General features: G+C 57.5%; 2 protein-coding genes across 4 annotated transcripts; both read right to left on the bottom strand.

Annotated features, from left to right (window-relative positions):
* Positions 1-3,460: 3,460 nt before the first annotated feature.
* ITIH4 (inter-alpha-trypsin inhibitor heavy chain 4) lies at positions 3,461-19,184 on the bottom strand. Of its 3 annotated transcripts, none has more exons than XM_047692000.1 (23): positions 19,036-19,184; positions 17,765-17,925; positions 15,329-15,433; positions 15,035-15,197; positions 14,785-14,895; positions 14,203-14,328; positions 13,428-13,544; positions 13,004-13,172; positions 12,774-12,899; positions 12,413-12,594; positions 12,140-12,325; positions 9,856-9,995; positions 9,443-9,597; positions 9,113-9,139; positions 8,837-8,890; positions 8,251-8,376; positions 7,571-7,717; positions 7,427-7,453; positions 7,217-7,345; positions 6,018-6,192; positions 4,355-4,509; positions 4,126-4,222; positions 3,461-3,689 (listed from the first exon to the last, which is right to left on the bottom strand). In XM_047692000.1, the coding sequence occupies exons 1-23, from the start codon at positions 19,123-19,125 to the stop codon at positions 3,620-3,622; spliced, it is 2,838 nt and encodes a 945-aa protein (XP_047547956.1). In that variant the 5' UTR covers positions 19,126-19,184; the 3' UTR covers positions 3,461-3,619. The 3 variants fall into 3 exon arrangements, with proteins under 3 accessions (XP_047547956.1, XP_047547939.1, XP_047547948.1); XM_047691983.1 differs by having other exon boundaries at positions 7,217-7,354; positions 19,036-19,183; XM_047691992.1 differs by having other exon boundaries at positions 7,217-7,354; positions 17,765-17,922; positions 19,036-19,176.
* Positions 19,185-19,829: 645 nt separating this feature from the next.
* MUSTN1 (musculoskeletal, embryonic nuclear protein 1) lies at positions 19,830-23,525 on the bottom strand. The gene is made up of 3 exons (XM_047692027.1): positions 23,132-23,525; positions 21,917-22,049; positions 19,830-21,765 (listed from the first exon to the last, which is right to left on the bottom strand). The coding sequence occupies exons 1-3, from the start codon at positions 23,138-23,140 to the stop codon at positions 21,659-21,661; spliced, it is 249 nt and encodes an 82-aa protein (XP_047547983.1). The 5' UTR covers positions 23,141-23,525; the 3' UTR covers positions 19,830-21,658.
* Between the last annotated feature and the right edge of the window lie 1,409 nt (positions 23,526-24,934).

Raw genomic sequence — 24,934 nt, 5'->3', positions numbered from 1 at the left:
CGGGGGTCATTGCTCAGTGGCTCCTATCAGGCCCCCCAGGTCCGAAGATCTTTCTATGATGAGGAAGCAGAGTGCTCTGGAGCAGACAGAGCCAACAGCTCATGACGGATGTCATTTATCCCTCCATCTTCCCACTATCTAGCCAGCCACCCCCACCATCCACCAGCTAGCCCCCATCCACTAGCTATCCACACCCCTCACCCATCCACTAGCCAGCCAGCCCCCCACCATCCATTAGCCACCCCGCATCCACTAGCTACTCACCCCCCCTCATGTATCCACCAGCCAACCCCCACCCACTAGCTAACCATCCAGCCATCCAGCCAGCAGATAAACCCAGCATTCTGATTCTGGGCCAGAATCTGGGGGCACACAGCCCCCAATAACCCGGTTCCTCTTTGCATGGGTGCCCCACGTTCGCTGGCAGCTGGGCTGGGAATCCCTTTGATCTTCAATCACCACTCATGGTCACCACCCACTCCACCCCCACAGTAAGTCCTGGGGGTGCCAGGGGTCAGACAGAGAGTCCCAGAGGTGGGGCTCTGAGGGCTCTCAGTCAGGACAACCCCCTCCCACCAGGACAACTGCAACACCCCTTCCTGGGTCTCCCTTCTTCCACAAATTGATTTTGTAGAGCAGAACTGACCGTCAGTCTCTGCCTAAAACCCTCTAAATAATACTTCCCACCCACTGATCTTGGGACTAAGGCCAAAGTCCTACCTATGGTCTCTCTCGCGTCACCAACCCCACACACCAGGTGGTTCCCTCACTTTTGGGGTTCCAGTCACACAGACTGCTTCCAGTTCTGCAAACCTAACCCCTCCTGCCCCGGATCCTTTGGCTTTGCTGTTCTCTCTACCCGAGGGGCTCTGGGCGCACTATGCGGAAGGCACCCAGGGTAGGAAGCTGTGGGCAGCTTTCCTTGACAGCAGAGCACGGCCACAACCTCCTGGTTGGGAACGGCCACAAATGCCAGCGGGGGTGGGTTAGGTTGGGAACAGCCACAAATGCCAGTGGGGGTGGGGGTGGGATCTGACGATGAGTCACCAGGACGTTCCCCTACCTCCCACTCCAGGGGCTCATCTGCCTGAGCCAGAACAGGGTTCCCCAGGACCTGGGGGCCAGGAGGAGGGTCCTGGGAAGGCCGGTCCAGGAGAATACATATGCGGCCAGGCCCTGCCACCCATTTGGTCTCAGGTGGACTGAGGAACACATAACTTTAAACCAGTCAGTTTTCACACCTGTAAAATGGGGAGAAAGAGCTTGCCAGAGGGTGGGAAGACATCATGATCATGATGTTTCTGATCCTCTTGAGGCGCCTGTCTTTGTCCCGTACCCCAGCGAGCCCCCCAGCCCCAGTGAGTTGGGAGAAAGGCAGGGAGGAGGTCCCCAGGCACAATTCTGCCCCTTTCCCCCAATACACAGTCTGGGAGGCCCTCTGGGAGGCAAAAATCTGGTGGACTGTGTCTTCTTCCCAGTCCCACATCACCCTGGTTATGCCTGTCCCTGCTTATAGCCTCTGATGCCTCCCCCAGCTTTCAGGAGAGAAGCCATACTCCATGGCGAGGTGCACACAGCCAGGGCTGGGCTGGTCCAGCTTCTCCACCTCTCCAGCGTCCACTTCCACCTGACCCCGTGGCACTGCTCTCCTCCACCTTCCCTGAATTCAATGCACAGCGTTCTGGCTCTAGGCCTAGTGTCCTTGCCCTCCATTTCCACTGGGCTAATCTCTCTTTATTCTTCAAAATGCAACCCCAACCATGCCACTTCCAGGAAGCCTTCCCTGATATTCCCCAGGTTGGACAAAATGTCTCCCCGTGGGCTCTTTGGTCTCTGGGCGGCAGCTCTGTCAATAGACACCGTGTCTCCTGTGATACCCAGTGTACCTGCCGCTCCTGGCCCAGGGGCTGGCCTAAGTGAGGAGCTGGAAAGCACTCAGGGAACAAAACAGCGAAGGGCACGGAGCTCCCTTCAATTGCTCACAGAGAACACTGGGCCAGAAAGTCACCCATGACCCCTCCCCTGGTGTGCCAGTTCCACAGCCCAGCCCAGGCGGAAGGGTCCCAGAGTGGGGAGCTTGGGGTGGGCACGCGTCTCATTGCGGGATGTTAGCACCGGCACCACAGCAAGTCGGGCAGAACCCCTGAGGCTGCTCCCTTCTCTCAGGAGGCTGGCCTTAGCCCCTCTGAGCAGCCTTCACAAGGTGATTCAACCCATGACCCTGGCCCTCCGACCAGGCTGGATGGGGAGGCAGCAGGGCGGCGGAGGGTCCCCTGATGCTGGAGACCCCTCCCACTGGCCTCTCTGCTGACCCTTCTAGCAAGAGTCACTCTGCAGACATTCTGTGAAACCCTACAGCTGAGAAAAGAACGTTTTCCCTGGTGATCTCGTTTGCTTCCTCCCAGCGAGCTGCCGAGCTCGTTTCCTGCTTCACCCCGGCTGCCAGGACGCCCGGAGTGCACGAAGGGTTCTGTGGCTCCCTGCCTGGCCCTGGTGCCTCTGATCCGACTCTCTCCCCTGCCTGCCTCTCCTCTTTGATCTTAGCCTCCTGGTTTTGTTTTGTTCTCTTGATGCTTTTTATCTGTAAGCCAAAGACGTGTGTCATTTTTGAAGAAGTGGGGAGAGTCATGTCAATGGTTGTTTAAGTATGCTTTGCCTATGCAGGGGTTGGGGCCCTTTCTGGGGTGCCTAACCCCGGGGCACGGATGGCAGAGCAGACCCCGGGCAGCCTGGGATCCGGGAGCACCCCCATGAGACTAGAGGCTCCTGGGGGCAGACCCTGGCTTCCTTCCTGGGGCCGGGGCCTCCCCTCTGTATCATCTTCGCCGGGACCGGCCTCTCAACAGGGCAGTGAGCAGACAGGCCTGAGCCTGAGCACAGGGGTGGAAATCAGACTGTGTCACACAAATCCTGTCACCAAGGGGCTCCGGAGCTTGCTGAGAACCTCGGGGAGTTGGCCTCTAAAGAATTTCTGCCCAGTCTGTGCCCACCTGGGGACATATGTTTCTAACCAGAACTTCTTACACACTTCTTTTTTTTTTTTTCTGGTCAAAATCGGTTTCCACAGATTGAGTGACCATAAGGCTTAAGACTAAACCTTTGTTCCCAGAGTATGTTCTCCTCTCCTAGATCCCCAGCTGGATGCTGGAGCAATATTTTATTCTATTTTATTTATACTTATTAAAATTCAACTAGCCAACACAGAGTGCCTCGTTAGTGTTCGATGTGGTGGTGTTTCATAACTCATTAGCTGTGTATAACGCACAGTGCAGGGCAAGATTTTAAATGAGTGGCTGAATCTCTAAATCGTAGCTCCTCTGCTTGTAAAAAGAAGAGACTGCACTGAAAGTTTGCCGTGGGGCTTACTGGTCACAGGCCTTTGAGGGGCTCATGGTAGAAGATTCTAAGATTCTAAGATTCTAATTCAAATGTGGGATTTAGCCAGAGGCAAACAGAGATGCTCATTGCCTGGGCTTATGGCACCGGTCTTTATTTGTAATGACTCAAAAATATCCTCCCCATCGTAGCCCAGGCCCCACAGGCCACCCTCCGGTCACAGGGTGGCTGTCCTCTGTACACCTTTGGGGGGTTTGGGGGGGTACGCTTGACCCCTCCATAACTACAGCTCCACAGACCAGCAGGAAATCTCTGTTCCTGGGGACCCCTCATGGTAATCCAGTTTGAGCAATCTGGGATGGGAAAACGGACAGACAGAAAGACAGATAGTCAGCAAATCTCAGGTGTGATGGGAAGAGACAGAGGAGATAACTAGGGTTAGGAATGGGGAGGGTGAAGAGTCTCAGGGCCCTTAGGATTTCCGCCAGTACCCGCTGGCAAGGCCGGTCACCCAAGTGGGCGCAGCTGTGTGTGGTCCTCGGGGTCTGGGGCTCTGACACTTTGGGAGGAGTTTCCTACTGCCCCCCACCACCCTCACCCGAGTGATCTCTGGACTGGGGTGTTCTCTGTCATTTTTGGGGTCACTGAGAGCTGGGTCAGACATATCTAAAGCATCAGCCTTTGCCCTGTCTCTATTTGCCAGGCAAGGACAGAGGAATAGGGGCCCAGCTCCCAGCCTCCTGGCCCCCACCCCTGGCCAGGCTCAGCGGCCTGCTTGCACAGAGTCACCTGGTGGCGGTGTACTCAAGGTCGCCAACTGTCAGTGTTCTCTGGCTGTCATTGGCCGCTGCTGGCGGCCCCCAGACCACGTCCTGGTAAAACTGGCCTGGGATACAAAGGGCGGGTCAGAAAGGAATAAGGACAGAGAGAGAGGCTGGGAGACACACAGAGGGGGAGGGCACTGCCTGTTCACGGCAGAGGTGGCTCCTGAGGGCACCTAGAGCCATAGGCAGCATACCGAGGACCCCGCCAACACGGCTGGAGAAGCGGTCTGTATCCCGCAGAAGAAGCCGGAGCCCCTCCCCAGGGCCATCCCAGGGTAGCAGGCCGATGGTCACTCTGTCTGGGCTGCTGAGAAGCAGGAGCCCCGCCTTGTCCATGGTCATCTTGAGGCTGTGGGGAAACCCGGGGTCTTGAGCAGTTGGGCTGGGAGCTGGCAGGGGTTCCCCTCTTGTCCTCAGGAATTCCTACTGTGGCCTCGGGGGCCAAGATCCTTCAGTCTCGCGGGCTTCCCTCTCCTCATGGTAAACTGGGACCGATGTTAACTTTATCAGATAAAACAACAGCTCCTTTCCCTCCCTGGTTCTCTTAGATTTGGTTTCTCATAAGTTAGTCTGATGGGATTTCAGCGGGTGTTGGTATATTTACTCAGTCCCTTTCGCTCTTATGGCCACTGCCACTTTCTTCGGAGGACCAGTGTGACATTTGGGTCTAGAAGAGCAAGTCCCTTTTTGTTCCAGCCTGTCCTTTTTTTTTACTTAAGATAATCTTTGAAATTCTTACTTTTTTGTTTCCTTAGGAATGTTAGATTCTTTTAAGCATGTTGAATAGGGTCCTGCTGTTACTCTGAGTTTATTTTAAACGGAATTGCCCTAAACTGACACTGTCTTCGAGGCAACGTACAAAATGTGGTCTGTTTCCCTATGTGTATCTTCTGTACCTCGTGAAAATATTTGGACTTTTCCTCACTGCTGGTGATAGGAATTCTTTATTCTACCTTCTAGCGTGTATGTCCGAGGCACAGAAATGCTGTCATTCTCTGTGCGTTTATCAGATAAACAGAAACTAAGATCTCTTACGAAACTGGGCGTTTTTCAGGTGAAGCCCTTGGATTTTCTAGGCACGCACTCATTTGTCAAGTGGAAACCAGTGTCTGCTGTGGGGCAGGGAGAGGGCAGCAGGCAAGGCTCTCTGCGCCTGGTACAGGCTGGGGGGTGGCAGGGCACGGCTCAAAGAGGGTCAGGCTTCTCTGCCCCACTCCCAGCACCCCCAGAGCTGGAGAGCTGCCTCTGGAAGGCTCTGCGGTGGGACAGCCTCACCTAGAAGAGGCCTCCATCCACTTGCATTACCCACCAGCAGCCCAGGGTTTGATGGTGGGCCAGGAGCATGCTCAGGATGACATTCCTAAACTCCCCTGGGGGACAGTGCTCTGCAGCTCCTAATTATTGTCATTACCTTGCCACACTGACAGCACTGCCCTCCACAGCACCCCGTGGGCACCGCGCTGTCTAAGGGGCAAAGTGCCCCGGGACCACGTCCTCTCACTGGATCTTCTGACTCAGAGCTGGGTGATTATCTCTGGTGATGGGTGAGGAAACAGGCTCAGAGCGGGTGAGCAGCCTGCCCAGGGTCACACAGGATTAGCAGCAGAGCTAGCTCCAAACCACACCGTGCCTCGCCTGGGACAGTGGCCTGGGTTGGGTATGAGGCCAGCTAGGCCCCAGCCTAGCTGCTCGGTGCCCCCTGGAGTGCTCGGCGTCTCTGCTCCTCCTGCGGGCACAGCCCACTGCAGAAGACTCATGCCCAGCCAACCCCGTCTGCAGGCTGGTGGGCTCAGGTCACCTGTTGACACTGTCCCCAGCTAACTCATGTGGCCAGAGAGGGACCCAGGCCAGACGTACCCAGGTATCACTGAGAACAGCGTCTCCTTCCACTTGTAGGCAGAGTTTCTTCGATTCCGGGTCACCACCACGTGCTCAGAGAAGGCGTGAACCTGCAGCTCGGGGTTCTTGAAGGTCACCTTGATCCACGAGAACTGGGCCTTTTCTGTCTTGTACTGGGCAGTCACCTCAATCCCTGAGAGAGCAGGGGGCAGAGAGGTCAAGACCATGGCCCCAGCTGGGCACTGGCCTGAGTGGGAGGTACACCCAGACCCCTTCTCACCAGCTGACCTCCCTGCCTCCCTCTCTCCCACACTCCCTCCCACGGGGGGGCTGGTTCCTACAGTCTCTCCCCTCATCCCTTGGTTTCAGATGGCTGTGCAAGGACCCCTGAATCTTCAGTGATGGCCAGTTTCAGACGGGCCTTTGAGAAAGGAGATGGTGTCGGAAATCCACGAATGTTCGTAAGGCCCCTGGGGCATGCTTGGCCTGACGAGGCGCCATGGCCAAGGGCAAGATGGAAAAGGGGTGGTGCCCCCCTCCTCTGTGAGCAGACTACAGGCCAGGCGGGAAGTGGGGGGGGGAACTGTGTGGGCGTGGGAGGAACAAGGGAGCCGTCTGTGCTAATGGACTCTGGCCTGCTCTGCAGGTGAGCGTAGGGCATCCCCGAGCACTGGGCCTCCTGGTATCCAACCCAACACTCAGTTCAAGCAGTAAGACCGTTCACCACCTCCACACCTTCCATAGTCCCACCAGCACCCTCTAGCGCTCTGCTTCTGCCTTCCCCTTCCTCTGCCTAGTGGACCCCTACTTGTCTGCCAAGGCCCAGTCACTCCTTTATGACCCTGTGTAGCCACCCCTGCCTCTCCACCCCCGCATTCCCAATAGCTCCTGTCCCCTCCTCTGGGTTTGCTTCCATGTCGCTCTGGGCACTGACTCAAGGCCATGGAGCTCATCTGTGCCCAAGTCTGTCTCCCCACCCCCGAAGTATGGCAGGGCCTGGGGGGCAAGTCCACATCTCGTCATCCTGGAGTGCCCAGGCCACCCAGACCTGCATAGGGGTGCTCAGGGGTGGCAGTGCCGGGATCTGGGACAGGCCTGCATGGGGCGGGGTATGTGTCTTCACAAGCAGGTTTCCCATCTGAGTCTCTGGGGTAGTATGCCGGGAGTGAGAGGTGTCTGGGCTTCTCTGGGTGGATGATGGGATGTGCCCCTCTCACCTTGCTCAGGGTCTGAGAGCAGGTTCATCGGCCCCTGAGAGTGCTTGATGTCCACACAGAGACGGTCCACACTCTGTCCGGGCAGCGTCAGGATGACAGGTGGTGCCTGGATGGGGGCTGGGACAGCAGCTATGGTTCCTAGAGTAGGTAGAGAAGGCTGGGAGACAAGGACAAGAGGGGGGGCAGGCCTGAGGGAGGCTGGCAACTTACCTGGGAGTGAGGTTGTCTTGGGTGGCTCTGAAAGAAGGAAAAGTCTAGGTTTAGGGAGCCCCTTCCCAGAGAATGGGGGGCGGGACAGAGACATGGGTATATGTAGCCAGGGCACTCTCTCAACCTCAACACTGGGGAACCCACGTGGTAAGTCTGTAGAGCGACCCGAGGCTTTCCTCTCCCAGAGTCTCCCTGTCACAGGGCCAGAAGCTACTGCAGGGACTCTGGCCAGGAAGGTATCTCTGGCTCTTAAATCCACACTCCGGAATGCTCCACCAGGAATGGAGGGGGCTGACGACGCCAAAGCAGGCATCAGGGCAGGGCCAGCCGGAAACAGAAAGGAAGAGGGCAGTCAGGACTGAGAGCAATCAGCACGCAACCCCCAGCCATCATCACAGCTGCCCGCCCCCTACAAAGCCCCTCAACCCCTGCCACACCTATGCAGGACTTAGAAGAGCCTTTGCCATGGGATTTGCAAATAGGAGAGCATGCTCTCAGGGATAATGGAGAGGAGGTCTAGCCTGGCTCAGTGCTGTTTTTGAGTCCAGACCTGGAGATCAGAAACAGCTCAAGGGTCCACCACTGGCTTTGAAAGGGAGGAAGACTTCCCTTTCTAGAAGGTTCCATCCTGAGCCAGACTCCAGAGTGTAATGAATCCAATTCCGTGAAAATAAAGGACACATTACATCATGTCATGCCCCACAGCAGCTCTCCCGGGCTTGTGCCCCGCCCTGTCCTGTGTGCTTTACCTCTCCAACTCTATGGCCATGTTCAACGATCATCTTGAAGAAATTAGACCCTCAGAAGGTCAGAAAGTGGCTAACCTAACAACGTGTCCGGTAGCAGTGATTCTCCAGCAATCTGGTAGAGTGGATAATAATGAGGCACGTCAGGAGGTCCCGGTGGTCCGGCTCTCCCTAGGTCACTAGGTCTCTTCCTGGTAGTTCCAGCTTTGGAAAAGTTGACACATGCAGCCTTCTCTCAAGCAGTGTCATGGCTCCCCGCAGCCAGGGCTCAGGGACCCAGGCCAGGAGAGGTATGAGGAAAGGGCAGATGGTCCCCGCCCCCACATTAATCACTCTGGGAGCTAACTCCCCATGGCCAGGAGAAATTCAGCGTGGGAATGATGGACCCTTCTTGAGCAACCCCCACCCTGCCCCTGGGATATGAGCCCCCATCCCCCGCCCCCGACTCAAACCACCTTGTCCTCTATAGCCTCTTGTTTCCGTGAGGACAGAGTCTGCATAGATGCCTCCTGATCAGATATCATGACCTGAGTCCCAGCCCCACCAGCTAGCCAAGGGAGCCAGGCAAGTAACGCCCCCAACAACCAGGGCAGAACCCAGTCTGTGGCCTGGGGTCAAGGTCCTGTTAATCTCCCCCACCCCTTCCCCTTTCCTCCTTTGCCACCTGTTATTCTGGACCTTCTGTATCCTGTAGTAGGAAATCTAGAGAGTGGATAACCTGGAAATCAGAGGGACCTGGGTTTGCTTCTTGGTTATACCTTTCTGGGGTCCCTCGCTGACCAGGGATTGTGTCCCTAAGTGCGCAGGACAGGGCGTGAGTGGCAGACAACACCCACTCCTGGCAGCAGGGCTGAGCTGGCAACCTCGTGGGGCTGATGCCTCAGAATCTGTGTCAGCCGACTGTCCCCCAGCCCAGCCTTTGAGGGAATTAGGCCCTTACCTGAGTGGAAGTTCTTGTGTTTGTTTTCTGGATAAAACAAAAAGAGACAGAAAAGGAAATAACGCTGTTAGGATGCTTTCGACAAGTTCGAAGTGCTTCTGTTTAACCCTGTTTCCTAACCCCAGCACTGAATAGGTGCGTTGAACTCTGGGGTCAGCAGACCTGGCCTTAGCTTTCTCATCTGTGAGATGGGAGCAGTGTCCCAAGGCTCCTGGGAAATTAGGGGTAGCTAGGTCAGGGACTTAGTGGGGACGCGGGGGGAAAGGCTCTGGAGAATGCTGAGTCAAAACTGTGTTGCCGAGAAGGCTGGGGTCCTACTCTCACACCTACCGGTTTCCATAGGCTTCTCAGCAACTTCAGACTGTTCTTTGCCTTCAGGTTTGGTGACCACCATGGACGTGAGAGGAGTGACAAAGCAGTAGTGGAGTGACAAGTTCAGAGCTTGGGTCTCGAGGGCCTGCTTCTCAGCATTGGAAGCTGAAACCCTGCAGGTGGGGGACATCAGAGGCTCGGCGTGTCCTCCCCAGATGCTGGGTTAGAGTCTCCCTCCCTTCCAGACCCTTCTGGGAGGTTCCACCTGGGAGAGCCTAGAGCTTACCCACAATGCCACCACTGCCTCTCTCTATGCCCGGGAGATACCCCGTGCCAGTTGCAGCTGCCCCCCACCCCAGGGGAAAGCTTGGGAAGGTGCTTGGGCTGTGTGTGGTGGCCCCAGAGGGCCCTCGAGGGTACAGGCCACCCACATTTTCTCCAGCAGTTGCTGGATGGTCAGGTATGCCCAGAGTCTCTCCATGAAGCTGTGGAAGATGTACTTGGGGCTCTGGAACTCCTTCTCCTGCTCCACCACACTGGACTCCGTTTGGAAGGTGATGTTCTGCATGTGCTGGAAAGACGGGCCCAGCCCAGGCAGGAGCAGTGAGGGCCTTGCCAAGGCCGACATGGCAGGCCCAGAGCCAGGAGCTCAGGTCAGACCGACCCTTCCAGAGAAAGGGAAATGAGAATGGGATCCAAACCCCAGGCCAGGGTAGAAACAGCAGCAGAAAGGACGTGCAACTGCAGTGTGGGGGGCAGAAAGGGGCCCCACAGGCACTCCACACTCACCTCAAAGGTGGAGACTCTGGGGACCAAGAGAGAAGAGCCTTCTCTAACAGTCAGAGGCAGAGTTGAGAAGAGAACTCAGGTGTCACGGCCCTGATAGGCCTCGGGGCCCCCCAACCAGCTGTCCCCTGCCCAGCTGGTGCCCTCTGCTGGAGCTGGGGGCGATGGGATGTGGCAATACAGCAGGTGCCAAGCTCTGGGAGACTGCTGCTTCCTTCCTCAGGGCCAGGCCTCCTGCTCTTGGGCTGCCCTGCCCGCAGTCTGGGAAGTGGGGTCCAGGGACAGAGGAAACCTGCCCTCTCTCACCACTGCTCCAAACAACAGCTGAAGACCTTATCATGGATCAAATCCCACTACCCCTGCTGGGACCACCTTCTCCATCTCACCCACAGCCTCGTTTCCTAAAACCGTGTCACATAGGCCACCAACATGAATTTCGCCCTGTCCACACACACAGCAATTTGTTTGATCGTTTTCCTTAAATGGACTTTAAATAGATGAATACTATTTATCTGGCTTTGTCCCAAACAATCACACCTGCAAAAATCTTAGGCCTGGCGTTCAAGTTCTATTTTGCAGGAGACACATTAAAATACATACACAGGGGTGTCTGGGTGGCTCAGTCATTAAGCCGCTGCCTTCAGCTCAGGTCATGATCTCAGGGTCCTGGGATGGAACCCCGCATTGGGCTCCCTGCTCAGCGGGAAGCCTGCTTCTCCCTTTCCCACTCCCCCTGCTTGTGTTCCCTCTCTTGCTGTGTCTTCTATCAAATAAATAAATAAAATCTTTTAAAAAAATAAAATAAATGCACAACTACTGAAAAAAAGACATGTTTATAAACTCCCCTGAGTCACCCTGAGTTTTGCGCTTTGGGAACCCCTGCCCTTCAGGTTATTTTAGCAGCTAACGTGAATGGAGTGTTTAAACTAGGGCCAGACATTAATCCCCACAGCAGCCTTACAAGGTGGGTAAGGTAACTGATCTATTCTGATTTTCACACCTAAGGAAACTGAGGCACAGGAAGGTTAAATGATCTGCCCCTGGCCTCACCTCTGGGAGGTGGCAGAGCTGGGTTTGAATCCAGACAGGTGGGCCACAGGGCAGGCGACGCCCATCACAATACTTGGCTACTTCCTCCAAGGCAAGGCCTTGCCCCCCCGCCCTGCCTCCCCCCCCACTCCCCTCCCATCCCCTCTGTGTCCCCTGACTCACCCACCTGCTGTTCTTCCCACACAGGCTGCCTGCTTGCCATGCAAGCCCAGAATGTTCCTCTACCATTCCACATCTCTATTGTCTCCCACTCGTCCTTCAGCCTCAGCTGGGCCTCCTTCAGGTAGCTCCCCCTGATTCCCAGATCAGGTTTGGGTTCCTAGGGCTGCTCCCCTGAGTCTTCGAGTCTCTCCTGTTGGCAACCTCCCCACCTGTAGCTCCCTGTTTGTGTGATGATTTCCCTCCACTGCCTTTCCTGGGACGACAGGATCTGTAGGGCCTGGAGGACTTAGCACAGAGCAGATGCTGTTTCTCCCCGTGGAATGAGAAGGCTTCCCATGGCAGAGGCAGGAAAGGTGGCCAGAGCTGGGGCACCGCGTGGGGACCCGGGCTCTTGACCTGGCTACACTGGGGCCCGAGGCAAGTTGCCTGCCCTGTCTGGATCTCAGCCTGCTCGTCTGCAAAATGGGAGCAGTCACCCCTGCCTGAACGCAACCTCCGAGCACCGGTGCGAGGGCAGGAGGGCGTGCCAAGCCCCTGGTGCTCTCAAGACCAGCAGCAGCGCAGACGGACCACTGGGTGTCCCCTCTAAGCAGCCGAGAGCACCGTGGGACTTGCGCAAGGCCGGTGGCTGGAGCCCGGCTGGGTAGGGTTGGAAGCCAGCCCCTCTGACTGCCTGCCCTGGCGGCCCTCGCCTGCAGAGTGGCTGCCCACACTCACCATCTTCCCCTTGACTTTGGCTGAGAGCACATCAGGGCTCTGGTCCCGGATCTTCCCGGCCACGACAATCTCAGAGCCTTTGAAGAGCAGTCGGAAGTTGTCCTGGGAGACGTCCTTCACGGCGTTGCTGGGGTACTCGAAGGTCACTGCTGTCAGCAATGGGTTGGCCACTTCTTGGTAGAAGTCCTGCAAGGCGGTGGGGGGCAGTGTCACGAGTGCTGGACTGGGCTCTGCCTGCCTCACCCGTGCAGCCCGCCGGGGGCCCTCTGGCACCTGGAGTTGCAGGGCAGAGTCCGAGTCCTCATAGATGCGCCGAGCCAGGCCGCCATTGTCTAGCGCCAGCTTCTCCAGGAAGGCATAGCTGACGTCAAAGCCAAAGCCCAGGGAGAAGACGCTGTGCTGGCCACCTACAGCTTCCTTCACATTCTTCTGGATCCTTGCAGGGTTGGTCTCCCCTGGACCCAGCGGGTTGAGAAGGGGGAGTGAGGAAACAGTGATTTGTTCAAAGATCTTTCTGGAATTGCAGAGCCAGAGGGGTCTCAGATACGCCCCCCCACCCCTGCCTGGGGTCCCACGGCACAGCTGTCCGTGCCCCCAGGGCTGTGTGCCCTGGAGTTGCTGGCGGTGCCCTCACCCATGGTGGGGTCGCCATCGGTGAGCAGGATGATGAGGGAGACACTCCCCTCCGGCAGCAGCTCCTGCTGGTTGGCACTGTCCAACAGCTGCACGGCCATCAGCATCGCGTCATTGATGTTGGTCCCTGGGGGGCACGTACTCTCAGGGTGGCAGCTTCCATCCCAGCTCCCCAGGCTGGGCTTGCTGCGCTGGAAGCCCCCTAGGCGGCAGGGGCCCGGAGGTGCTCACCTCCTTGGGCCTGGATTCCGGTCGCGTAGCTCCTGGCCTGGTTCACGTTCTCAGCTGAGGCCGGCACCAGCGAGGGCTTCCACTGGGCTGCGCCCCCGCTGAAGCTGACAAGATTGAACTGGTCGTTGGGGCTGAGGTCATCCAGGATCTTGATTAAGGCTTCCCGGGTCTGGGCAGGGGGGTGGGAGACTCAGGAGGGTGTCTGAGTAGGACTTCTCTGGGGCTCAAGTGGACTTGGGGGGCATCCCTGGGCTCCCATGGCCAATGCTCTAAGGGCAGACCCTGCCCACACTCTGGCCAGTCTCAACCCCTGGGTGCCCCCTACCCAGGAAGATGGAGGAAGGAGAGTGCCTCCTGGACCAGAGCTAATGGTGTGAGGCATGTGTGAGTTTCCAGGGCCATGCCCTGAGCCAGGGGGACCCACCTGCTGGATCTTCCTGCCCCTCATGGAGCCGCTTTTGTCAATGACGAAGATCACATTCTTGGGTATCGTGGGCAGGCCCTCGGGGGCAAAGTAGTGCACAAAGTAGCCACCCTCGATCTGTGATCACAGTGAAACAAACCCAGGTAAAAAGAGCTGCATGCAGCCTGCCCTGCCCCGGAAGCAGCCTTCTCATCCTAATCCTTGGGTTCCTCTCTACATGCAGCCCCCTCTCTCTGTGTCCCACTGCTGTCCTCCTCAAGTCTTCACCATCTTCGACGGCTCAGTCCAGCCCCTCCCCTATCTCCCCTGCTCACACATGGCCCACGACAACTGTACTCCCACTTCATCACCTATTTGTTTTAGTATTTGAGGCAACTTACCTTAAAAAGTTTAGACATAATTACCCTGAAATCCCTCAAAAGAGTAAAGACTTTAAAACAAGGTCCAATAAAGATGAAAAGGGAAAGCACAATGATGCCAGAGACTTGTGTGAAAGAAGCTACTGCCATTGAGTATAAAACTGAACTGTGAGCCTCCTGGCAGGCAAGGCAATAAGGGAAATCCTGCAGGGCATCTCTCTAGCAGAGGTGAAACTTTTGTGCCTCCAAAAGAAAACTATTTCAGGGACAGCATAATAAAATTATTTGTTTTCAGTCTGTTCTGCTACTGGTTCACCCTGATAAGTAGGGGCAGTTATTCTGCCTTTCTTTCTAGAGCATGCAAGCTCAGGCCCTTTTCTGGTTGTCCTACTCTCACCTTAAAGCTTACCACACACCTGAATGGAGCCGCCAGAGATAGTCCTGTTCACATCGTAGCGGACGATGAAGTTGCCATTCAGGACTGTGTCCTGCTGCCCTGATGACTTTTGCTGGGAGAGCGTGGGCTTGAATTGGATGTGAGCCTGGGGAGGGAGAGGCTGGAGTTGGGAGGATCCTCATGGTCACCCACACCCCTTCTGAAGCAAGAATTCTAGGATGCTGTCTTGGGCCACAGTCCAGGGAACATTCTCTGAGGCCAAGCTGTTGGAGAGACTGCCTCCATACAGAGAAGTGGGAGCCATGTGAGCAGAGGCTGGGCTCAGGTTGTGCAGGATCCAGCTGTTGGCCCCTCCCTGCTGTGGGGGCCTCACTCTGGCTCCTCCCCATGGCCTTCTCCCCGATCTTGGACTTCACACCAGCACCCAGCAGCCTTCTTTAGGCCTTGTCCTCCACCTCTGCCAAATGCCAGTATGGACACAGACCTCCAAAGTCCCTCCAGCTCAGAGTCTGCCCACTTGTCCTGCTCTTTGGACACACCCATAAGGCTGGCCTGACAACAGGCCCCTGGGACCCTTGCCTGCCAATTGTGGCAGGCCCACCTTGGTCTTGTTCTGTGAGACGGTGAGGGCGTCTACCAGTTCGTTGGTCATGAAGGTGCTCTCTGTCTCCAGAAAGCTGATACCTTGAGGCTCGAAGATATGAATGTCCATCTGGAGGCAAGAAGTGGGGATCACTGGGTCAGTGGGGAGTTGGGGTTGGGCCTCACAGGACGCAGAGGGGAAGGATGGGCTGCTCTCAGCAGAGCACATGTCTTCCTAGAGGCCCCCCGGGAGCAGGCAGTGCCAGTACCTGCAGGTGCTTGACCAGCTGCTGAGGCTGGACTTTCAGCAGCAGCTCATACGCTCCCAGATGCCGCTTGAGCAGCTCCTCATACACCAGCTCGAAGGTGACCTTGGCAGAAGGAGCCACACTGACCGACACCTGGAACTGCTCTGTCTTTCTTCCGGTGGCCCTGCGGGAAGAGAGCATCAGATCTGCCCCTCCAGGCCAGGCAGGGGGCTGAAGAGGGTGTACAGGGCTGAAGGCAGGGGCAGCCTCTGTGCCAACCCCCTGGGGTCCCTCCCACCGCCATCTTCGGCTCACTTGACGAGGCCAGCACTCTCTCCTCTGGCCACAGCCTGGCTGTACTGCTCCTGGGCTGCAGCCTTCTCCTTGATATTCCCTGGGTAGGTCACACCTTCGATGATCCTGGGGCAGGACAATGGAAGTCATGGAGGGCCTGACAGGAGATGCCCACTCCAATCCCACCTCCTCCAGGGAACCTCTCTGGACTTGGAGTGCCTCTTAACAGATTGACTCCTGTCTTTGCCTGAGCCTACCTGTTTGTCTTTCTTTCTTTCTTTCAAAGATTTATTTATTTATTTGGCACAGAGAAAGAAAGAGAGTGCAGCAGAGGCAAAGGGAGAAGGAGGCCCCCCCTGAGCAGGGAGCCAGCCGCAGGACTCGATCCCAGGACCCCGGGCATGTGACCTGGGCCGAAGGCAGGCGCTTAACCGGCTGAGCCACCCAGGTGCCCAGCCCACCCATTCATTATGTACTTACTGTATACAAGAGTCTGTGCAGGGCCCCGGATGAGGGCAGCGGGCCTCTGCAAGCTATCAGGCTTGCCATGCCGGTACACATGCATTTACTGAACAGACCTCGGAGGAGGTTGTAGAGGAGGCGGGATGGAGATAAATAAATCCTGGCCTCCACCCTTGCAGTCTGGCCCCACGTTCCGGCTTGCCTGGTCTACCTCACAGCCTGCTCCCAGAGGAACTGGTCGGTCACCAGCAAGCACTTTATGGGGGGCACATGTGCCCAACCTTGTGTGTGGCTGTGTGGGGCAGACGGAGGAGACGGGGGAGTGCCGGGCTCCCAGCCCAGTGGGAAATGCAGGTCTGAAAGTCTCTGCTCCCTCTCCCTTGCAGCTGTCCCTGTTTCCTGCTGGCACAGCGCAGGGCCCCCTGCACAGAGGATGGCCTCTGGGGAAGTAGGTTTTTGACAATTGGTGGATGAGACTCCCAGGGGTATGGACACAATCCTAATGGCTGTTCTTCGGGACTAGAAAGACCTGCCAGGGCTTTTCCTCTGGAAGGAGAACGGCTCCAGACTGTCCTGGTGAGGTGAGCTGGGGTGTGTCCACAAACCTTTGCCTGCCCCACCTGGGGTCGTGTGAAAGGGTAAGAGCATGCGGACGGGCAGGGCGCCTGTCACCAGGGCATTAGGACCCAGTGTCCCTCCTCCCCACCTTCCTGACCTTCCTGGTCATAATTTAACTCTGGGCCAGGGCTGCTGAGTGGGCCACAGGGCTCCTCCTCCCAGATGCCCAGCTGGGACTCCCCATCAGGTCAGAGCACAGGACATCTTGCCCCCTGCTTCCCCATCTGCTGCAGCAACACCATCTGGACCCAGAGGGGGGTGCCGGCCAAGGGCTCTCAGCATAGGCCATGTGCCCGGAAGCTGGTCACCTGCTGGCCTTGGCCCTCCAGTGGGAAGCTGGGAGTATCCAGCTGCGCTCCCACTGTAGGCCTGGCTCCAGGGTCGGGAGAAGCAAGGGCTGCTGACAGGGTGGCAGGGAGTGAGGGAGAAGCCGACCACAGGGACCCAGGCCCCACCGCAGCTTTTCAGAGGTCTCAGGGTAGTTTAGGAACCCTGGCTGGGAGAAGCTTGCTCTCAGCACCATTCAGCGCCCTCCCTGAGTTTCTGGGATCAGCGTCTCTCTGGCTGGTCTTCAATCCCTGCCTCTCCTGTGAGGCCAGGACAGACGGGGAGGGTTCTCCTGCACTCAGCAAACATTGCAAAAGAGTCAGGAAGGGTAGGGGAGGATGGTAGAGGACAAGGTGAGGGTCAGCCCTGAGCCACAGAGTCCACAGAAACTCCATGGGCTCCCTATTTCGGCCTCTGGCCCAGAGGAGACACACCGTCTGCAGTGTCCCCGGTGGGAGGAAGGGGATGAGCCTGGCTTAGAACTTCCTGTGACAGAGATCCCCCTCCTCGAGGCATTGCCCCACTGTGGGGCAGCTCAGGAGTTAGGAAGTTGTATTCTGAGCTGGACTCCGTCTTTTGTGACTCCCTCCTGCCTGGGCCTGGCCTCAGGATGCTCCAACTCTGTACTCTTCAGAGGCAAACACACCAAGAAGCTGTGGTGCTCCACCCGTCAACTGGGCAGGTGGGTGGGAAGCATAAATGGAAAGATGGATGATGGGATGGATGATGGGAGGCAGGAAGGGAGGGAGAGAGGGATGCAGGGTGGGAGAGAAGGATGAAGGGAGAGAGCAAGGGAGGCGGGACTGATGGCAGGAGGGATGGGTGGAGGATGGAGGGATGGAACATCTCTGAGAACGCATGGAGTTCCTGGGTTAAGCCTCTGGTTCCTCGTATTGCCTACAGGCAGAGCACACACGCCTGAGGCGTCCATCCTGGCTCATCTCACATCAGGAAGAGGGTAACTCTTCCTGACAGGGTGTCACCAGGGAAGATGGCGACATCACGCTGGGTTGGGGAGGGTGGCAGGGAGGAGGGCAGGGGGGCACCTACATGGAGAAGTTGGTGATGAAGGCTCTCTTGGGCAGCTCCACCTGGAATTTAGCCTCCTGCGCGATATCGGCCCTGTTGACCACCCTGCTGGTGACGACTGTGTGGGCAAATCTGGACGAGACCTTGGAGTCCACGGTGAGGCTGTAGATGTCGATGTCATTCTGGACCAGCGAAGGGGAGGGGTGGGATGCTTTCTATGCCACTCCAGCTTGAGACAGCACTCATGGAGGGGGCCCTGCCCTTGGTCCCCAACCCCGACTGAACCACTGGCCACACCTCTGGCCAAACCCCAGGAGGCTTTGCACATGTGAACACCGGTCTCATGGAAGAGGGAGCTGTGTGCCCTGTCCCTCACCCTTCAGGGCTGTGTTGCTGGAGCCTGAGCCCCAGTGTGTCTGGGAGGTGACTCTCAGTTACTTCCTCCTCGGGGAGGGGACCCTAGCGGGGTCAGGTAGCTTCACATTTGATCTTAGCTCTGCCCGTGAAAGGGTAATGAACAAGTTCTGTGATTTCTGGTGACCTCAGCCTCCATGGAAACTGGGAAATGTAGCTCTTGCCTGTCTCCCACCATGTGCTTATAGGAGCTGGGAGGACTTGGAGGAGACGAGGACCCAGTCTCTAACCACTAGGAGCCTTCCTCTTTGCTCCCTTCACCCTGCAGCCCTGGACCCTCCCTGGGCCCACACTCTTCCCCTCCAGGTCTGCAGTTCCCCAGGAAGGACCTGGGCACACCTGTGGCCTTGCACACCTGCTCTCTGCACATGGCGTGTTCAGGTGCACGCATGGCTTAACACCGAGGTGCGTGACTGGCTGGGTGGCTTGTAGGGTGTCTGCTCGGTGGCAGGCCCTGTACGAGTTCTTTCTGGATATTACAGGTCTGATCTTCACAACAAAGCTCTGAAAAGCTTTTCTTTTTACCATTTTACAGATGAGGAAACAGACACAGAGAGCATAAATAACTCCTTCGCGGCCACTCAGCCAGGGAGAGAGAGAGCGGGGCTCATGAAGCCCGTTCTCACCCACCGCGGGCACTGCCCCAGCAGTAGCTCGCTGGGCTACAGCGCCTCCTTGCAAAATGGAAATAGGGTCTCCCTGCTGTTCAACGGGAGCGCAGCCACACAGCCCTAGGTTAGTGCCTGGGGATGGTCGGCACCACATCTTTGCACACACCCTGATCCACGCTCCCTTGTACACACATGCTTGCACACACAGAGGCTCTCCTTGCTCATCAGCCCACAGCACTCCCGCTCAGGCGCCCAGACAACCATTACCTTTTGGGCGGTGGTCGTGCAGAGGGCAGCCAGCAGGGAGAGCAGCACCAGTACGATGCCACGGGTGCAGCCGGGGCCCGAAGTCTTCATTTTGGCTCTGGTGCCTGGCAGGTGGCTTCTGAACTTGAGAGGATGTGGGGAGTGAATTAGTAATATGCTCGCTGTCCCGCCCCTCCGGGGGCGGCTTCTGGGAAGTTGGGATCTCCAAGCCAAAAACGGCAGTAGCCTCGGCTAAGCAAACTGAATGTCCCGTGGACCTTGGCTGGGGACAGGAACACGTACCAAGGAGAGGCAGGCTCAGGTGGGAACTGGGTATGGCACTCCTTCTGAAAGATCCAGAATCATCCCAGGCCACTACCAAACCCTCGCGCCAACCCTTTCACCAGCAGGCTTCCTAGATCTGAGAGATACAACAATGAACCAGCCTGCTCTCCATATGCCCAGCCTGGGAGAAACGGATGGGCCAGAATGGGGGGGCTAGAGAATGGCTCCCCAGAGGAAGGCAGCCTGGAGGTCAGCTCCGTGTGACTGGGCGGTGTGGGGGCCCTTAAGGTACTGAGAAGGCACTGGGGTGTCTGACCGGGGGCAAGATCTGCTGGGGCCAGGGCAGGACGGAGACCTCTCGTTTCTGGGGTGAGAGGGGCTGGGCCCAGGAGTCCCCTTCTCTGCCCTTAGGTCCCAGGCTGCTGTCGGGCCCCATTAATCTACCTAGGGCTCTTGGTTCAACTCCAGCAAGGCCCTCAGAATGAGACCCACACTTTGCCAATACAAATTGAGAGCCATAAATACTCCTGCACTTTGTGGCCCAGAGGTCTCCCTCCAGGGAATTTATTGAGAGGAAAGCAAGGAACAGACCCCTTGCGGGGTGGCCGTGGGGGTCAGTCATGCCGAGGGAGCCCACAGGTCCCAGCTTGCGTGAGAATGCCGAGCTATCCGCACACCCAGGCGGTGCCGCTGTCCTGAGCCCAGACCGGTGGGAGTGTACCGGAGGGCCTGGGGTAGGATTACCGTAACTTTTTTCAACTATCCTTTAATAAACTTGAAATGCTTTTGTAACGAATAGCAATGAAGTGAATAAATATTGAGTGTCGGGATACAGCTGGTGCTGGTGTCCCTGGTGGTTCTGGGAAAGCCCAGCCCCTGAGTCTGGCCACGGGTCAGGCCGGTTGCTTTAGCAGTATGGCCAGGTGCCAAACCCTGGATTGGGGGAGGAGGATGGCTTGGTGACACTGGTTGGGGTGCGGGGGTGGGGTGGAGTGGAGCAGCCATGCTGGGGCCCACGCAAGGTTCTGAGGTGGTGACCGGCCTCCAGGGGGTCCCCTCGACCAGGGCCGGCAGCATCCAGCCCTGGAGAAAGGGCAGAAGGGACTCCAGCGCTGTGTCTCGGGCTGCTTCCCCTTCCTTAGCACACCTGCAGCCTCTCTGTGCACATCTGTGCTGCTGGCCCTTTGGCTCTGAATATGGCTGGGTCATATGGGGCTTCACACCCCTCTGGCAATCTGAAAGGAGCCTCCCCATGGAGCACAGTGGGCAGGCCCAGGCCCTGTCTCCCAGGAGGTCTGCTCCTTGGGGCACACAGCACAGGCCCAGCCTAGAAACAGCTATTTAAGGAGGCTGGGCTGGCTGGGAACGTGGGAAAGGCTCCGAGCAGCCAGCCGGACCTGCCCAGGGGACCGGCCGGCTTCCCTGCAGGCAGCAGCCTGGAGTCAGGTGCCGCAAGGCCTGGCTCTGCCGGTCCAGCCCAGGGCCGTCCGTGGTTTTGCCGTCACGAAGGATGGGCCTCAGCAGTCCCCGGATCTGACAGCTCTGTGCACACAGGGGACACTGAGGCCCTGTGAGCCAAGGGCCTGGAATTCCCATGTTGTAGGCAGAGCTGTGGGAGTGGCAATGGGGAGGCTCACCCCGAGTGTGGGAGAATAGCTCAGGAGGTGGATGACCACTGGCCAGAGAGGGGCCTCGATCTGGCTTTGCCTTTGAGGGGTATGAGCTGGCAAGGGGGCAGTGCAAACAGGGGTGCCGGGGGAAGGGGCTTTGAGGTCCCTGGCCTAGCAGAGCCTTGGAGTCCTTGGAAGTATCTTGATGGTTTCTGTGGAAGGCAAGGGGAAGGGGTAAGCCTTGGGCCCCCGCCTGCTTCATTCACTCCAAGCAGTGTTCCTGTGGTCCTTGTCAGACAGGAGGGGAAACCGAGGCTCAGAAAGGGAGAGGCTGGTTTGAAGTTACACGGGAGCTCAGCACCAGGTCTCCACTCCAAGGCTTTTTCTAGTGTGTGGCAGTAGCCATAATAGCACCTGCCTTATCCTCTGGAAGCTCCCAAAAGCCCACGAAGGGTACAGAACATGCCCCCCACCCTACCCTGCCTGCCCCTCCCCTATACTTGGTGGCCATGGCCAGTCACCAACTATCAGCCTCCAAATGCCGGGGCCACATGGGCATGTGCTTTATTGGTGCTCCCTGGGCACTGGTGCAGAGTGGCTGGCTCCCTGGGCCGCGGGGTCAGCGCTGTGAGGGGCGGGTGGCCATCCCACGGGCAGCAGGTGAGAAGGTACATTCTGGCATAAAAAGGTTTTGGGGAAATTCTCCTGTGTGGGGAGTTGGCAGCAGTGAGAGGAATGGTGCACATGTCTTAGCCGAAGACACTCTTGGCAGGTCCAGCTTTGGGCTTCTCGAAGACGGTCTCGGTGCCAGTTCGGCTGCCACTGAACACGGATGGGGCGGTGGAGCCGGCTAGTTCTGTGGGGGGGATGAGGAGGTGTGGGAGGGACATTCATGGGGGGGTGCCCCCCTGAGTTCAGGAAACGACCCTGGGACCCCTCACCCCATCCCTCCCCTCCACTGACAGCCATCCACACCCCCCACCCCCATGGCCCGGGAGGACACTCACCACACTCCCTCATGACCTGGTAGGTCTTGGACTTGATCTCTTGGTTCTTGGCTAGGTTCCCACGGGCCCCCTTCAGATCTTCCTCCTTCACCGGGGGGCGCTTCTTCTTGATGGGGGCCTCCTGTGCACCAGCCTTGGAGAAGCCAGAGTCTTACATCCCCAGGCCTTGAGGCTGAAAGCCCCTTCCCACCTCTGTGCCTTGGCCCTGAAATCCCTCTTCACTGGTCACCTGGTCACCGAGCTCAAGCCAGCTGAAGGCTCCAGTCCTCTTGCAGGCAGCCTTCCCAGCTGTACTTCACCCCCACCCCAAGTGTGTCCTTCTCCCACAGACTGGGAGCTTGAGGACTGTGGGTGCTGTGGCCTCACACTGTCCGCCTGCCTGGACAGGTGCTCAGGTCTGGACACAAAGGGCAAATGGGATAGGCACTGGTTTCCAGGTGGAGTTTCAAGGGGTGAATTCTAAGACCTGCTCACTGGGTGCAAGGGCTCCCTTAGGGATTGCCTTCCTTTCCCCCTAACTACCTGCCTTTACCTTGAGAGTTCTGAGGGTGCGAATAGAGAATCAGATGCCCATGAGGTCAGTCTGAAGTGAGTCCCTACCCATGGAGCAGGCAGCAAGGAGGACCCTCCACTTAGCCTGCCACTCCGTCCCTCCAGTACTAGGGATATTCAGATGGGGCTTATCCTGTCAACCCCAGGCGCCCGCAAGTCTGACACCTCACTCCTTTCTAAGCCCTGGGGACAGGTGCAGGGAATCCCTGGTCCCTGAGTCTGGGCTGGGCTCCTGGGGCAACACGCTGCCTCCCTTACAGCCCCACGCAGAGATCAGTCCTACTGGGGAGATGCCCGGACAGAATTGTGTGCCTACAGATCCAGCGTCACATGTATGCACACATGCACACACACACACACGGCTACGAACGAGTCATACAGTCAGCTTCTTCACACACAAAAGCATACACAGAGACTTGAAGTATCCTACGTGTCATCTCTACCCTCTGGGCCAACCAGGCAATACCACCGAACCCGAGATAAATAGGGGTTTGTCGGCAAGCTGGGGTCCGGGGTTGCCCTCACTGGGCCTTGGCCTTTCAGGGGCTGCGGAGATTCCTGTTTACACCTGGATTCAGCTCAGGACACATCTGTCAGAGATGACAGTGTCCAGGTTCCCAGCCCTGCCCGGACACCAGCACAGCCTGTGACGGGCCCTCCTACCTGGGACATGGTACGTCCTGTGTGAGAGCTGCTGCAAAGGTGCTCGTCCGGCAGAGGCAGAAACCGCTGGAAGATGGGAGCTGCGCCAGCCCTCTGGGGCTTATATATAGTTCCCCGGCCTGTCCCGGAAAGCCACTCCCCTCCTCAATGGGCTTCCCGATGATTCAGGTCCACGCAGCCTCTAGCTTCAGAGTTTATTCTTGGAGATGAGAGGGGCTGGCTGAGCACTGCTGCCTGGGGGCTGTGGCCCTGGTGAGAGCAGGTGGCTGGGGAGACCCTGTGCCCTTGGGAACAGCTGCTCTATGCCAGCAGGAGGGGCCGGGCCCAGCATCGAGCAACAGGGGTATCGATGAACCCAGATCTTGGAACGTGTAAGCCGTCCGCCTGGGACCATCCATCCCCATGCAATGGGCGTCCCCAAGGGAAGTGAGGGCCCTGAGCCAGGCTGGGCTGCTCTGAGCTTGTTTTTCCTTCAATTCCACGCCTCCCTGGATTCCAGAGGAGGGAGACTTGCCGTCCCTGGCCAGCAGGGCAGAAGCGTCCTGTGTCTGACACCCGGGAGCGTGTGCTCTTGGCACGCACAGCCCCCCATAGTTCACGGGGGAGCAGCTGTGGCTGAGGGAAGCCCGGGGAGCTGCTCCGTCTGTTTGCTGTAGTTCCTGTCCTCTGTCTGGCTTCCAGGGTAGGTTCAGCAAAAAGACCGAGCAGGGGGCAAGCGCCCAGGAAGGACCAGGAACAAATCTGTTTTCTGGTCAGGGCACTGGTGAATGCAGGCAAAAAGGACACAGAGCCTCTGACTGTATGAGGTCACCCAAAGGTGCCTGTCCTGAGGACATTCAGGTTGCTGAAAGAGGGTGGGTGACATCCGAGCCCATTCCAGGCTCTGAGCTATGGAGAGAGGGATGAGTCCAAGGTGTCCCCTGACAGTCACTTGGCTGCCAGTTCCTCACTGCCCATCCTTGGAGGGGAGACCCTCATGGTGCAGGACAGGACTCTGCACCTGGGGTGAGCATGGAGTAGAGGGGGTGGGGGTGTCAGCCACCCCTGAGCTCCTTGTCAGTTTGTGATGGGAGATTATTTTTGTCTTTGGAGGCTTCAAGCAGACGGAACCCCACCAGGCACTGACATTTGGTTATCCTGAATGCCACTCCACTGTGGTAATATCTCCAATCCCACTCCAAGCCCCAGCAGGCCAGTGTGAGGACTGCCAGCTCCATCTGAGACAAGTGCTGACACGAGGAATGCCTTCTGCCAGCCAGGGCCACGGACCCAGGCCTGCGAACAAGGCCACGCGGAACTGAGGGCAAGCCTGGCCTGGGAGGGCTTCGGCACCGTCCCCACAGTGGGCTCTGTACAGGGAGGTACCTGCCTTCCAGCCCTGCAGCTCCAGGGACAAGGATGTGGGCTGTTCACTGCTCACAGCTCATCCCCCCAGCACCACTTGCTCCTCAGGGGGAGGTAAAGTTCCTTTTACTGGCATTAGTGGGGACGTGGGAAAGGCTAGAGTATGTTTGGCTTTGTCCTTTGGCAGATTCTGGCTCCTGTGTCTGTCACCAGGTGATGTAGTTCATTCACACTTGGTTTCCTGGGGAGAGTTGTCGTTGTCCTTGTCTTCTTTTTAAAGATTATTTTATTTTACTTATTTGAGACCGGGAGAGAGAAACCACGAGTGGGGGGGGGGGGCAGAGGGAGGAACGAGACTCCCTGCTGAGCAGGGAGCCCAATGCAGGGCTTGATCCCAATCCCAAGACCCCAAAATCACGACCTGAGCCGAAGGCAGAAGCTTAACCAACTGAGCCACCC

This window comes from Lutra lutra, chromosome 1 (genome assembly GCF_902655055.1).
Source record: "Lutra lutra chromosome 1, mLutLut1.2, whole genome shotgun sequence".
Lineage (NCBI taxonomy): Eukaryota > Metazoa > Chordata > Mammalia > Carnivora > Mustelidae > Lutra > Lutra lutra.
Note: the sequence above shows the minus strand (reverse complement) of the source record. Positions and strands in the feature narration are given on the sequence as shown.

What these genes read in the sequence shown, in the direction of transcription:
- MUSTN1 (XM_047692027.1), bottom strand. An exon ending in CCAGGTCATGAGGGAGTGTG is followed by an intron (nt 21,766 to 21,916) that starts GTGAGTGTCCTC and finishes TCCCCCCCACAG; the next exon opens with AACTAGCCGGCTCCACCGCC.
- ITIH4 (XM_047691983.1), bottom strand. Translation starts at nt 19,125, where the DNA reads ATGAAGACTTCGGGCCCCGGCTGCACCCGTGGCATCGTACTGGTGCTG. An exon ending in TTCATCACCAACTTCTCCAT is followed by an intron (nt 15,434 to 17,764) that starts GTAGGTGCCCCC and finishes GTCCTGCCCCAG; the next exon opens with GATCATCGAAGGTGTGACCT. An exon ending in CAAGACAACCTCACTCCCAG is followed by an intron (nt 7,355 to 7,426) that starts GTAAGTTGCCAG and finishes TACCTACTCTAG; the next exon opens with GAACCATAGCTGCTGTCCCA.